This window comes from Odontesthes bonariensis, chromosome 8, assembly GCF_027942865.1.
Source record: "Odontesthes bonariensis isolate fOdoBon6 chromosome 8, fOdoBon6.hap1, whole genome shotgun sequence".
NCBI lineage: Eukaryota > Metazoa > Chordata > Actinopteri > Atheriniformes > Atherinopsidae > Odontesthes > Odontesthes bonariensis.
The window spans coordinates 15,823,633-15,839,437 of record NC_134513.1 but is presented as its reverse complement, the minus strand read 5'-3'; the positions used below and the strand labels follow the sequence as shown (position 1 = coordinate 15,839,437).

At 43.0% G+C, this 15,805-nt stretch overlaps 1 protein-coding gene across 6 annotated transcripts in view; it reads right to left on the bottom strand.

Annotated features, from left to right (window-relative positions):
- The window catches only part of osbpl8 (oxysterol binding protein-like 8), a 75,783-nt gene that overhangs the window by 35,675 nt on the left and 24,303 nt on the right, over positions 1 to 15,805 (bottom strand). For 3 of the 6 annotated variants that reach the window (XM_075471906.1, XM_075471909.1, XM_075471907.1), the window contains exons 3-4: positions 7,005 to 7,041; positions 4,039 to 4,239 (exon numbers count right to left, since the gene is read on the bottom strand). In XM_075471906.1, coding sequence (XP_075328021.1) covers positions 4,039 to 4,239; positions 7,005 to 7,041 — 238 coding nt within the window. The remainder of the gene's footprint in view (positions 1 to 4,038; positions 4,240 to 7,004; positions 7,042 to 15,805) is intronic. The other 3 variants (XM_075471910.1, XM_075471911.1, XM_075471908.1) reach the window with 2 other exon arrangements.

Sequence of the window (15,805 nt, the reverse complement as noted above, 5' to 3'; positions counted from 1 at the left end):
TGCAATTTAAAGTAGTGCATCGCATCCACATATCTAAAACTAAATTAGCACGAATGTACCCTGGTGTCGACCCTACATGTGATAAATGTAAACGCGCACCAGCCTCACTCTATCACATGTATTGGACATGTCCCTCTTTAGGTAGCTTTTGGACATCAGTCTTCCACACATCACCAAATTGAGCCCAATCCCATGACCGGTATTTTTGGCATTGCTCCAGATTTGAATCTGCCTAAAACTATCCACAACTTTCCGGCCTTTGCCTCTTTATTAGCTCGACGAGCTATTTCACTTGAGTGGGAGGACCCAGCTCCTCCTTCCTATTCACATTGGCTCAGAGACATGATGTCCTGCATGGTTATTGTGAAGATGAGATACACTAGTTGGGGATCTGAGAATAGATTTTACAAAATATGGTGCCCCTTTTTGGTATTTTATGAGAAACGCACAACAATAATATCTGAGTAGCGCCTTCTGAATTTTTTTTTATCTTATTTGATTTTCTCCTTTTTCTTTTTTCTACCGTCTTGTTTCTTTGTTATTGTTCACCTATGGGGCACATATTTACTTTTTCTAAATATGGTTGGTGATCATTTTTTCTTGTAGTTGTACAGATAATACAAAATAATCTTCCTGTTCAATGAGTCTTATTTATGTTTTGTCAATAATAAAAAGACCTTTGAAAGAAAAGAAGTGTGTTGGCTTGCTGCTTTTCATTTTTTCTACTAACAAAGCCCCCCCCCCCAAAAAAAAACAAGCTTAGGGCGTCATCATATAAAGAGAAAAAATAACGGGTTAAAGGAACATCAGAATCAGTTTTGTGTTCAAAGACGTTAAGGGCAACAACAACAACAATAACCACAGCCACTTGTCCCCCCACCCCCACCTCCACCAGTGGATCAGTCGGCAGTGTGGTAATCTCATTATTTCAAACCTTTCCTGCAGTATTTACTTTTCCAACAAAGTTCGTGACGATGTGGCATCAGATTAACTTGATTTAAAAAGGCGAAAAAAAACGGGGCCCGATGCGTACTTGTCGCTCGGGAAAAACCAAAGATGTGCGTGGCGCTCTGATGCTTTAATCGCTCAAATAAGAAAAGACAGTCAAGAAACAACAACATCTGCCTTCAAAAGGCAAGAACGATCCACTAGAAATCATAATTTACATATTTAATGTGATGAAACACTAATTGACTGAACGGAGCTATGGGACGTGACTAAAAACAGCTACAACGTCTTCACACTTTGGCTGCAAATTCTTTCACGACTCCCACACCCTTCTTCTCGACTTCAGCAATCCTACGTCATTGCAACAGGCATCGTTTCGTGACTCTACATCTGAACACCCGATAAGGATTCAATGTTTCATTCATTCAAACATTACGTTTGAGTTCTAATGAAGGCAATAAACAGGAGATCGAGAAAAACACACCAAGCCACACTAACACTGTCATCCCCGTGAAACCAGACCAATGGCTCTAAGCTGCTCGGTTGCCATGGATACCCTTTCTGCACTGCAATGAGTCGGGGGGGGGGGGGTGTCAGACAACGCTCTCATGCGGCCTTCCTGACCCTTGTTTCACAGATGCAGATGTCATTACATTGAGAGGACAGTTACAGCACCGCCGACGCATCACCGTCAAAGCGCACTTTCAGGAGGTCATCAGATAAATATCAAGCGGCTTTTTCTCCAATGTATCCCATCAATGTGACACTGTCCTGGAGTAATGACAGATTGATACAAAGTGTGTAAAGATATTCGACTACAGTCACCGTTTTTTTGGTGTATAGAGGCTCATTTTGCTCTTGATAAACATAAGACCCATTAATGACGAGAGGTGAAGGCAAGTCTGAACGCTGTGCGTGGTGCAGCGACTCCCCCTAGTGGTGGGAAACTGCCCCCCAACGATCTGCCAAAACATTAAAACCCACTAAAAGATGAAGAGAACAGCATTGAAAATCTTCTCAAAACAATGTTTTGCTGAAAAAAAAAAAAAGGTGAGTATTATTTTGACATCACTCAACAACATATACAATGCTGTTAGGTAACTAACTAACAGCTCCCCAAACTTCACAGACAGGATGCTGGTTACGAGACGCCACAATACACCCCGATGGCCATTGTGTCCATTCCCGGACGTATTGGAGCTGTTCTGGGTACACAAGCAGGGCCGCAGGTGGTATCATATTTAGGGTAATCTGTGTAACGTCTTCAAATGATGACACATTTTCACCACTCTTTACCGTCACAGGAGTGCAACATCCCATTGACCCGATCAATATCAGAAGCGGGCAAAAGTGGACAAAACGAAAACAGATTTTGCAGTTAACCAAGCAAACGTAACATGAATTTTTTTATTCAAAAATGTTGTCCCAATTTCACCAAGCTGGGGTAAAACAAGACCTGACTCTATTCATCAATATCTTTCTGCAATCACAGCAGAGGATCCACAACAAAATAAAACCACAAGAGGGCGCTGGAACATCAGAAAAAGATGCAGGAGCCGTTATGCAAGACCCAGTTGAAATCTTCCCTAAGTCATTCCCCATTTGATTTATCTTTATTCTGGCATGGGGGACCTTCATCTGTGTGTGTGTGTGTGTGTGTGTGTGTGTGTGTGTGTGGGGGGGGGGGGGGGGGGCAGTCCAGAATGATACGGCTCCCTATCGTCAGACCGATAACTCTTCAAGCGTCAGAGCCGATGAGTTGAGAATGCATCGACGCAAGCAGCTGAAGCATATTCAAAGCCGGAAGTTGATTCTTTTCCGAAAGGTCAGGAGTGCTTTACGGTCCTACATGGAAGTCGGAGAATCACAAAAGCAGCTCTCCCTGCAGATGTGTGCATCAGAAGACAGGGCAGACTGACGCAAGGTTTCTCCAGGTCTGGAAGATGTGAGGGGAAAACGGAAAAACTGACAGTCGGACGGGGATTTGAGCCGTCCGATCCTAAAGCTGCCTCTGATGTGTTGATGCAAACCCGTTCAAATAAAACAAGAAAGGCAAAGGATGCAGGATGAAAGCAGTTAAGGAGCTCAGGGCACACAGCTCTTACTGAAGTTCAGTGGTGCAAACATTGAGCTGATGTGTATGGTTTGTGTTTATAAGTGTGCACTGAGATCTTTGATGTTAATACATTAAGCATCTCATACACTCGGTAAGCAGGTTTGAACGTGGTGGCTTGCACATGCTCAGTGGGATTCAGTCTTAATCACAAACAGCATTCCAATAAATCTGCAGCTAATTATATATATATATAATAAAAAAAATAACATCCTCAGAAGTCTGGGGATCCAGAATAAACCGAACGTTAACCGTCACTAACACCTAAAGAGAAGGAAACAAGATTACAGTGGACCGGGGGGGGGCGACTGCGTGAACCTGATGTTCGGCGATGAATCCCCAATCTGCTCTGGTTCAAACTTTACTTTCAGGGAAGACGCATCGACTCGGTGACGTGGCGAGCAAACTTTTTATGGTGGAAACTGAAAGAAGAGGCCCCGTTACGAGGCTCCATCCTGCAAAGCTGATCTGTCAACTGCTGCACAAGAAAGTGATCGAAAAGGGATGAAAAATCATTCGTGAGGTTTAGTCAATGCTTAGGGGGAAAAAAAACTTAAGCTGTTATAAAAGCCAGAGGAGTTGCGTCAAAGTACTAGCTGTGGCTTTTTCTGGTTCATGATTATAGGTGTATTTTACAAATCCGGATTGTCCATCCATCTGACTATATCTGCTTAATCCACTCAGGGTCATGGAGGGGGGGGGGTTTATGTGCACATTCAGTCTTTATCAACTCTTTATCATGGACTCCAGGATAAGATATGATAAGATGAGACAGTCCTTTATTTATAGTCCCACAGTGGGGGAAATTCGGTGTACGATGCAGCTAATAAAAACCTCTTTGTAAGTCTATGGGTTCATCTATTAATGCAATCAAGCTGTTGTATGTTTTGCCCCATCTCTCCATCTCTCCATCTCTCCGTCTCGTTTCCTTAGTACAAAGAGTACATCGCAGACTGTAAAGGGAAAGCCCATCTTACCGTGGGTGTAGCTGATCCCTGGGCTGAGGGTGGAGGGGGAGGCGATGTGCTCCCTGTTGGGTGTTTGGAGGCCCGCCTCCTTCTCCTTCTCCTTCTCCTTCTCCTTGTCCTTGTCCTTGTCCTTGTCCCTCTCCTTCACCTGGCGCTGACTCATTCTGCCTGGGGTCAGAAGGACGGTGTCATCACCGCACGCTATGGCAGCTATGGAGGGGGGGGGTGTAGTGTAAAAAAGGTAAATAGAAAGGACACGATATCTTACTTCAAACAGAGAACATCTACAGACAGCCCTCCTGTGGAGCACCCGTTAGGGGCAGCCCTCTTGTTTTATAACCCCCGTTTGATCGGTTACATAACATCTGCTTTCATCCATGTCTTATAATTTGTTTTTTTTTTCGTATGAGCTCATAACCTGAATACATGAGCGCGGCCCTTATCACTCCACCGTGTTTACCTGGAGCTAATGAAACACACGGGCACGTTACTGCGCAGTTCATTTTCCAACTACCTGACGGATCCCAAGTTGAGGATACCATTTACTGGCCATCAGGAGTTCCAAATGGTTCTGATCTGATGTAAGATCCACAACAGTCGGATTAGGTGAAATACCACAGCAGTTCTGGCAGAACTATTTTCATACCATGTCAAAATTACTTTTGACGATCATAAAGGGTTCTCCCCATGTCGCTATATTTGGGCTCCCGGAAGACCACAACCGGTTTACTTCCAAGCAGCTAGATATCATAGCCTTCACTTCATTAATCGCTAGACGCCATCTTCTTCTTCACTGGAAGTCAACTAAAGCTCCCTCCAGCTCTCAGTGGCTCAACGATACTACGTCTTTTCTAAAGCTAGAGAAGATCATATTCAGTGAAAGGTAACTGACAAATTCTACAACAAGTGGCTCCTTTTTTAACTTTTTTCATTCTCTTCAACCTCTGCCCCCTGATTGATGGACCCCCACTCACTCTCTCCTTCTCTTTCCTCTCTTTTTCCTTTTCTGTCTTTTGTCCTCCTTTTTATTTATACCGAGCAGCTTACACACACATATTACACTTATTATACTTATTCAATTGCTATATATAGATGTCCTTAACTGTTATTTAAGTAGCCCCCCACAATTGTGTATTGTTCTGGAATTGCTGTGAAAAAAAAAAACAACAAAAAAAAAACACTAGAGGAGGTAGACTGTATGTTGTTTTGGTTTTTAACTCATCAAGATGCACATTATTTTGACTGTATCAATACGTTTGCTCAAACTGACAGTGGTGATACAATGCTCAATGTAAATGTGACATTGATTTCTATTCCAATGTGCCTTACCTCCCAATAAAAATATTAAACAAAAAAAAAAGAAATACCACAGAAGCAACTTAACCTTCAAATGTTCAAATGTGCTTCATGTGATCCTTTTCATCATGGACGACTGGTATTGCTTAATGCTGTAAAATCCTCCTCTTTTCAGTGGGTACACTTAATTCTGATGCAGTCTTTTAACAATTGCGTGCTTCATCAGTATTCACCGACAGGTCTTGTGCCGTCACTTGATTATCTTATTATCATGGCCGGCGGCCAACAGCTTATCACGGCGATAAATATAACATTCGAATCTGTGTCTTAGCTTTTTTTTTTTCCCGAGCTCAACACAAATTAACTGTTACGGGTACACGGTGCTGCTCATAACTAGGTTTGAATTACCCACGTTCACCTTTTTCCCCCCCTTCTATTTAGCAACTGAGCCTGCTTCTATACACAGCGTGTGTTTTCTCTTTTCTCTTGATTACAGTAGCAATGGCGAGGACCCACTCTGACATTTTACTAACTCGTTGACCTTTAAATCCTACATTTACTCACAGTTTATGGAACATTTCATCGGGTCCAGGAGTCTTTATACCGATGTAACAACATTACGAGTGTGAAATCAGGCTTCAGTTGGCTTTGGTTAATCTGGACACTCTTAATGGTGACATTTATGACATCTTCAAAACCATAAAATTTGTAATGAGGGACTCCAGATCGGATGTCAACCCTCTAATATCTAGGATCTGGTGTTCTCTTTGCTGTTAAATTGCTTTAAGTGCTGCCATGGCGTCATTCAAGTGACTGCTCCTCTTAACAAACATCATACAGGTGACAGGAGAAAAAGGAGGACAGTGAAACCACATAATGCTGTGCGCCGTGATACAGATAACCACACACTGGAACATTTAAAAGACAGCAAAAGAAAGGTTAAAAAACACTTTCAGAGTTACTAGGCAACCCTGAAAGAACTTTAATAGGTCTACACTAATTCCTTTCCATGATAAACTTCCTCTCCGTGATTAATTTCAGTAGTTTATCAATGAAAAGATAGAAGTTAAAGTGCTGGCAGGAGCCTGCGATATAGTTTTAGAGATAGAAAAATAGAAAGAACTTTTGCCAAGTGTTGAAAATGGGTTATTATAGCTAGTCCCTTATGTTGCAAATAGTCCTAAATATCAGCTGTTGCCTCAAACTGACTGTGCACTGGAAAAAAAAATACCCACTCCAAAAATAAGTTAAAAAAAACAGCAAATACAAGACGTTTTTGCTTGAAATAAGCAAAAAAAATCTGCCAATGAAACTAGTGAAAATCGGCTTGTCAAGATTTCTTGAAATAAAATGTGATATTTAGGACTTTTGAGTTAAACGTGATCTTGAAATTAGCTTAAAAACCTCTTCAAATGAAAAACAAAAGCTTGTTTCATGTGAAATATGACTTAAAACAAGATGTTTTTCAAGACTTTTTCCACTTAACAAGATATTCAAGATGTATTATATTAAAACAAGTCCCTATATCTTGCTGAAATGGTACTTGTTAGGCAGTTGTGTCTTATATCAAGTGTAATGAGATACTCAATGAGACAAATATACTTGGTAAGATTTAGATTTTTTCCAGTGTGTGCATGGCCCCTAACCCTAACCCATCCTCTGAAACGTTGCTGGCTTACCGGAGGTGCCATGATGCTCTCTCAACTCTGCATGGTGCTAGCAGGGGGAACAAGGTGGTGCCAGGCAAAGAAAAGAAAAAGGGGAAGAAAAAAAAAAGGATAATTTGGCAAGAAAAGAGCGTGGCCAGGGGTTGAAACGGTGCGTTTTGAGAGGGGTCGGCGGGGTGTCCATCGTGTGTTGTTTGCCCGGATGTTGGAGGGAGTCGGTTTGCGTGCAGCAGGGTTGGCGAGAGCGGGCGGCATCGGCGGGAGAAGTTGCAGCCACGTGGGACAACGAAAATCGGGGGAAAGGAAAAGGGGGAGACAAGAGACAGAAAACAAAAGAAAAACAAACATTAGTTTAACAAAAATGTCGATGAAGGCACAACTTAACAAAAGGGAGGGGGAAAATTAAAAAAAAAATCTAATCTGGCAGGAGATATGAGGGCAATGATTGGATGGGAGGCAATGATGGCTGATTGGATAAAAACAGCAGGAACAAATAAAGTGACAGTTCAACAAACACACACACACACACACACACACACACACACACACACACACACACTGTCACAGTGTACTTTAGACAGCCTGGAACCAATGCTTACATTTCAAATCACCCGATGATTATTGTTCCATCGACATCAACTAAAGCAGCTGAAGCTGCGGTGTAAAAGATTGACTCTAAATCCTCCGTTAATCTGTTTGTTCTCACACACCACCGAACAATTATGCTCATCATAGATAATTACACTGTCTCCATTATTAACTGTCAGACATTGTAACGTTTGACTGTTTAGAATGTTTTACGAAGGATGCATTAATCACTCATCTGGTGACTCATTTCCAACCGACTCCCAGCTTTGTCCGGTAGGTCATGCTCAAACTATTTTTTTCAAACTGCATGCGCACAACGACACGTCCGCACACTTGTGTCTGTGCACGTCTTTTTTCTCTCTAGAGCGAACCTGCTGTCACACAGGATGCGGTAAGCGCTGCCATTGCTGCGGCGACAGGAAGCAGAGCAAAGGGAGAAGTTGTACCCTATGTGAAGGCAGCCTGAGAAGGCAAAAAAAAACAAAAAAAAAAAAACAGGCTCTACAGGACATGGACACAAATATGGAGGGATGGCGCACAGACCGAGAGACACTTCTCAGATGTTGTGTTATCGTTTAAATACACACAAATCAGCAATCAGTTTTAAAGAGGAACATTTGGGGAAATATAATGCAATGCAATTTTAAATTGGAATTTTTTGCGTACATTTTTCATCTCCAGTGTCGGAATGAGGTCTGCAGCATCGCTTGACGTTGCGACGTGCAAAGCGGTCACCTCTTCGGGCCCATAAATCGTGTGTAATGGATATTCCACTTGTTTTACTCAGCGAATACCTCAGCTGGACTCGAGTGTACTGAAGTGTGCAGGCAGATCCATTTCTCTCTGCCTTGCTCTTCCAAAGGCCGCCACAGATTGGGCCATTCATATTCGCTGTATTATCACAATAATGCACTTTTACAAGGCAGATTTCACACTCCCCGTGCACTTTTTTCCCCAGCCTGTGCTTTATGATTGATTAGTAAAGATAATCTGAAAGGAATCCAGATTATGAGCCCCTTCTTCCTCTGGGATGTAACCTAAAACATCAGAGGTAGTGTTTCTCAATCAGAATAAAACAGAAAGACACTTCTTAGACATCGAACAAGGCCTGCAACTTGCTTCATCGTTTTGCTGACATGTCTCTGACTACCCAAAACAACCCCATAACCAGATGACCCAGAATGCAACAGTAAATGTACATTTGTACGAAGCATATTTGCATTTAAAAGTCTCATTTGGGGTCAAATCTCAACAGATTACAAAGCTCCCACATTGTATATTTGCATAAAAGTGCCAAAAAGTTTCAATTTAAAAATATACAGCAGTCTTGTGCATTTCTGTTACAAGCTTAAGTAATGACAGGGACAGACCAGGTTGCAACCATCTGTCCTAGTCTACGAAAAAGATTTCAACACCCTCGGGACTCCATTTGGCTCCGGCTTATGGAAAACTACCCAAAACAAGACCCCAGTAAACCTATGACGGCAACCCAAACAGCTGCGATGGAGAGTCTAAACGCAGGATGACCTTATAACCAATAGGAGGAGGCAAGACGGCCAGCCAGTCGGTGAGGAGGAAGACAAAGATAACAATGTCACTGATTGGATATCGTTCACTTCGTCAAGAGGGTATTAACAAATGGGCAAAAGAGTCTGCGCTGGACCCCGAGAGCCGCTGGCAGAGGAGGGTTAAAAGAAAAAAGAAAAAAACGACAACACCGAGAGCTTACAACAATAAGGCGGGGGGGATTAGGAAACTGTCACCGAACGTCAGAGGTCGATTAACGAGGCTTAATCTCGGCTCAGCTCATTGTCGGGCAGTTGAAAAGCACAGTTACACCGGGCCACGCCCTCTGACTTGCAGGCCGCTGACGCTCATTCGCGGTGAGGTGAGGCGAGGTTGTCCCTGGAAGGCTGGGCACATTCCTAGAGAGCTCTTCCTAAATAGTTTCAAATAATCGTACAAACAAGCTCGTATTGCCTCAGTCTGCTTCCGTGATCAGAGCCCGAGTCTGATCCCAAAACTACCTCAAAACTATCCCAAAACTACCTTTTACTCAACCAAAATCCTTAGCTCTGTTTCATAAGACAGAAGCTCATGGCAACCGCTGTTAGTTCCTATGACTGACGGACTGATGCCCGAACCCGGGGGGGGGGGGGGGATATGCTCCCTGGAAAAACTGATCGCCCAGATTATTAGTGCGGATTAATTCTGCGGATAAGTGGAGGTGGTAAAAAGGCTGAAAGAGATACAACGTGAAGGGGGGGGAGCAGGAAAATCACAGGAGTGAGTCGTGAAAAACACAAACTGACAGGAGTCTTATTGGTTCAGTGTGATGACAGTGCACGCCTGGACTGCAGCATGTGGCAAAGCTATTATTAGCTATTACCAAGCTCTCTTCGCTTTCAATTGAATATCAAGCAAGGGTGGCGCAGATCGCAGATCCACACACACACACATTTGATAAACAAATACCCAGATGGCAGGCTCGTGTATTGTCTTTGTAGAAACTTTGGTACAAAAGGGGCAAAATATCAAATCAAATCAAGTTTATTTATACAGCCCATTTCATGTACAAAACAATTCAAAGTGCTTTACATAAAATAAAAGCATTGCGGCGGGGAGTGGAAGAAGCATTAAAAATACCTAAAAGAATATAAAGAGAAACAAGTAAAATAATTTAAATGAATTTAAATGAAAAGATAGCGTGCAGATTTCATGCAGAGACACATGAGAACAGAAATGTCTTTAACCTGGATTTAAAAATGTCTACATTTGGTGAAAGTTTAATCTCCACTGGCAGTTTGTTCCACTTGTTTGCAGCATAACAGCTAAATGCTGCTTCTCCATGTTTAGTCTGGACTCTGGACTGGACCAGCTGACCTGAGTCCTTGGACCTAAGAGCTCTGCTGGGTTTATATTCTCTGAACAGATCACAGATGTATTTTGGGCCTAAACCATCAGCAGGCTTTTAAAATCTATTCTGTGACTGACTGGAAGCCAGAGTAAAGATTTTAAAGCTGCTGTGATGTGTTCAGATCTCTTAGTCCGGGTTAAAACTCCAGCAGCAGCGTTCTGGATGAGCTGCAGATGTTTAATGCTCTTTTTGGGAAGTCCAGTTAAAAGAGCATTACAGTAATCGAGTCTACTGGAGATGAATGGATGGATGAGTTTCAGGGGAGGAATGTATCCTGTGTTTAGAACTGCATGTTCTTTTCTTTAGTCTTTCTTTTCCCCTCGCCATCAACAGGTGGAGGCCGAGGCTCTCTGACTGACTGAGAGCTCGCCTCTCCCTCGGTCATCGATGCAACTACAGAGAGCATCTCACCGCCAAGACAAAGTCGAGCACGGCAAAGAATTTTCACTAAATCACATTCGAGTCAGAGAGCGTCTTTCGTTGAAAACAACGTCGTAATATGGCCACAAACTCCAAAGGGTTTTTCGGTGAGAATGTCCAAACGAACACATGCGTCCAACTGATAACAGATGATGGGAAAACTAACAGCTGCCCACCAGTTTGCCTTTGGAAAACTTGATCTGAAATTCCAGTGCACGCCCCGTGTTGAACATGAGCTTGAGGACTCTTTCCACCTTTTCAAATTCCTCTTTTTTGTCACGATCCCTCTTGTGAGATGCAGAACAACCCCACTGCCGTACGTAAAGGTGGCCCACAGCAGTAGTTCCACCAACACATAAGCCAGAGCAGTGTTTTGGGTTTCCGCTGACGTGTCCAACAGAGCAGCGGGTCTTTGATAAGCCCTGTGAAATGAGCGATATCTGGCAGCAGGATGTTGGTTAACAAGATCACAGATGTGCTCGTAAAAAAAAGTGAGTCTAACGTCACATCGGCATCTGAGCCCACAGTAAACAACGGGGTGGGAAGAGCAAACCGTGGCCCGCCGTGTTCGATTCATGAAAAGTCAAATAATGAGTCTGGATAAATGGACTCCAGATGACGGCTCGCGCATTTGAATTCCAAAGTGGTCTGTTGGGCCCTGAGGGCCAAAACACAACAGATGCATAATTTAAAGCTTCCACCGTGACGGCAGATGGATCCAAATTCCAATTCAAAGGTCTCCACCATATCAAGGTGCCGTGCGACTGTGACAATTCTGCTTTACTGGGGGGACTAGAGGACATTTTGCCGTGCGAGTCCTCTTCATCTGCCTTTTATCCGGCTTCCAGACCAAAGCCAGCGGCCTGCTGCGCGGGTGGCATGACGTACAAGGACACCGAAGCCCGTGTGCTCCCCTGAAACCGCAAAAAAAAAGGTTTGTCTGATGTTTGAATTCATTGGAGTATAGTATGGGCAACTAAATCAAAGCCCCGCATTTCACGAGTTTGATCAAAGCAGTAACCTTGAACCGGTTGTTCTTTTGCACCAAAAACATCCACCACAATTAGGACGATATATCTGTTATATACTCCATGTGTATGAGCGGAAAAAGAAGCAAAGGGAAAGTGTGCAATCAGTGTCTGCGCTGCTGGATAACCGACATTAACTTTCAACAACAAAAAATACCCTTGTGCATATTCATACTAATATATAAAAGGTAGCACACATTGAACCCCCCCCCCCCATTTCCTCCAAAGCAACAAAACCTCAGGAAACACGGTCGCAATGCTTTCTCAGCTTCTCAAAGGAGGAAAAGCTCACAAAGGATGAAACGCTGAGACGCGTTACGTAACGTCTAAACATCACTCGCAGCTAAATTCTGACCCAGTTCCTTTCTAGCTTCAGCGCAAGAGCAGAAAAACAGCTGTAAACAGTGTAAAGCTATGATTTAAAATCTAATCAAGAGAGCCAATACAGATTGTGTTTACTATCTATTTTCCCTTTAAAGGCAGGGAAACGATGAATCATGCTTTACAAAAAGAACTAAACCCTTTTAAAGTACTTGTTTATGCATTTAGGGATTTTGAGATGTGCCCTGGGAGTGAGGCATCAGTCCCCTTTATGAACAGGTGAGACCACCACCTCCCACTCATAGGCTAAATTAGACTACCTATTTGTTTTTTACTGGTTTTGACTAGTGTAGTTTAACCATTTCAAAGAGCTTTTAAAAAAAAAGCCCTTCACTCGTAAACAACTCACAAACCGAATACTGTGATGATTTTCTTGTTACATCCACTGCCCGAACCAGATTTAAACAACCTGATTGAGTTGAGCAAACAACAAAGCTGCAGTCAGAGAGTTTCTGACCCAGGCCCGACTGAATAAACAGAGGTTCCGTGAGAGGGAGAGAAGAATCATGACAGACTTCAACATGAGAGGATGTGAATTCTATCCGAGCCTTATTTCCTGACAAGATAAGCACTAATTCAAATCTCCTGACACCGACACAGAGCAGACAGGAGTTGTGGCTGGTCAGAAATAGGGAGGGCAGAAATAGGGAGGTATTCATGCTCGTGTTTAGGGCTCTGGGAGAGCAAGAGAGGAGCTTAGCACAAATTAAATTAAACGGACCGGAGTTGTCGTAGCAGCCAGCGAACCGAAAGGTACAGTCGTGCCACGGTCGTTAAGCCACAGCTCGTTCTCTGACGGTAATACCGACACTGAGCTGTTTCGGGGCTTTAATAATAAAACTTGCACTCAGTTGCTGTTTTATGAACTAACTGACACAACTGGAGCAATTTTTGATGAGTCACTTTCTGATTCCGGTTCTTTTACATTGAAGCAGTTACGCTGCGTCATTGTACAGTTTGTTCAGTTTATACAAACACAGCCATCACCAAGGTGAACCGTTGCCGAGTAACCCCGGCAGACTGGTGGCTCACTCCGTTATGGTTCACCAATGTTTTTGCGTTCAAATACATTCATGACCGCGAGAAAAGAAAAAAAACATGACGACTTTGGAGACTAAACCAATACACCCTTATGTCAAATGGGAAAAAAAAATAACTCATCTCATGAGCTACAGGAACGACTGGGTTGAAACGGCAACGTGATTTGTTCACGATAAAAGTGTGGCATAAAGCGAATGTTTGAATTTTTGGACAATGCCAGAAAGCGGTGCCGAACGTATACGGAACACGAAATGTGGTGTCGATATATAAATAGAAAAAAAACATATCTGTCCAGCTTACTTTTTGGCAGCTTTGTTGATGAATTTGATTGGCTGTAATAGGCCAACTGTGGTTTTGTGATCTAAAAAATAATCCATCCTAAAACTTAAGACTTAGGCTGTGTTCAAAACCGCATACTACTCCTACTACTCATACTAACTTTTTGAGTTAGTAAGCGAGTTTTAGTAAGCGAGAAGTTTCCGGATGCATACTAGATTCGCCGAAATGTTGGATATGCATCATGAGGTTACTTCTCATACTCAAACTACCCAAGATGCAACGTAAAGGGACGTCGCTGATCGTCATTTCCTGTCAAAACGGCAGTTTTGAGCTAGCTACAACGAGGGTAGGTTCACTTCCTGTTTTCAAAACAAAAGCACCAATTGTATCGTAATGGCTTTCCCTGTGATAAAAGGCAATGGGTATTTTATTTTGTGAAAATAACCGGAAGTGCATTACTCACTACGGCTAGCTTTAATAGCGCCAAATTCGTCAGAACAAAATTGTAAATAGCCGGTATTTTGTCAGATTTTCAACACCTTGGTGATCTAAACCACTACTTTCTCACCTGAAAATGTTTCAAATGTTGCTAAAGTTTACAGAGTTTAGAGCTTAAGCGAAATCAGCTTCAGGCCGGCTGATTTCGCCTCGAGCAGGAGCGAAATGCATTGTGGGTAAACGCTCTGCATACTGTCTGATCGATGAGTATGCCGTTTGAAAGTATGCAGTATGTAGTATGCGGTTTCGAACACAGCTTTGGTCTGAGGGCCTTTGGTTGTTATCAGTGTTTCTGGTGTGGGCACAGCCTGCAAGGTTACGCTGAGAAATGACTTAACTTCTTGTTAGACACCTTCGCTGTCTTTTCGTTTGGCTGGGACATAAACGGCCGCTGTCGAAGAAAAGTAGTTTTTTTTTTAATTCCTTTAGGTTTCATAAAGTTTGGCAAATGCTAAATCAATTGCTAAAGCTTCTGTGCCAATTTTCGGGGACTTTTCACAGAGCACAAACTGTTTTTTTTTTTCTTTTTTAAGCCCTCTCATTTTGTTTTTTTTCAGGGGGGACTGCCTCTTTTGAAACTTCTTTGAACCGAGGTTTTAGACGACGACGGTGACGGTTCGGGGCCTGTCGGTCAGAGAATCTGAGCAGCTGACCAAACTCGCTGGTTTAAGCTCTCTTTAGTCAAAATGAATCTGAAACTGGAGCAGGGACTGAAAGAAAAAACTGAAGGACACAGGCTGATTATGCTACTTTGCTTATTTTCTGACATGAAATAAAAACTGATGCAGAGGTGATGTACAACCTTTATGAAATAGATGGATAAACTTAAACAAAAATACTCTTTCCATTGCAAAGTGACTGATTCTTTTAAAAAAAACAGGGTGATTCAATTGATCTGCTTTTAATCAATTTGCGCAGAATTTAAAATTTCATTTCACACCATACAGTAACGGCGGGTACTGTGCGACTCACTTGGCTTAGACCAGGTTTACAGTATTTTCCACACAGCCACTGCAAGTCCCAGCTATCCTGCCCTGCGGCACCACCAGAGTGTGAAATCACTGAGACCAGGCAAGCATGCAGTAATGTCAGAACAGCTTTATCCATCAAAGGGACTGACACATCTGTCAGCGGGAGGTGGGTTCACGGCCAAAGCCCGAGCACAGGCTGACGAGATGTTGCTCTTGGGAGCTGCCCAAGTGGTGCCTGATTTACAGCTGGGGAGGAACAAGAACAGGCGCCATAAATAAAAAACGCTTAATCATATGGGTTATGAGTGTGGAAGCGCCACCTTCACTGACCAAGACTTGACGCGATGCAAGAGTCGACACTGCAATTATTGCCTTTTACTCCCTTGCTGGAGCTACCGTATATTAGGTCTAAGGTTTCCAATTAATCAAAACCAAGGTGCGGTGCAGCGGGATGGACGAGCACCAACTGCAGGGATACCACGGCAATGGCCTCACGATTTAAAAAAAGCGTTTGGAACTAGACTTTATGTCATTTTTGGGGCTTTGAGTGGAAATGTAAACAGGAAGCATAATATTGCCTTGAAGTCGGGCCTGTGAGCTGCGGACAACTCCTTCAGCGCCGTATTTTTAGTTGATTTGTTTACACTGTAGCAAACTGACACCATCCCGTGCATGCTGAGGGAGGCTCCG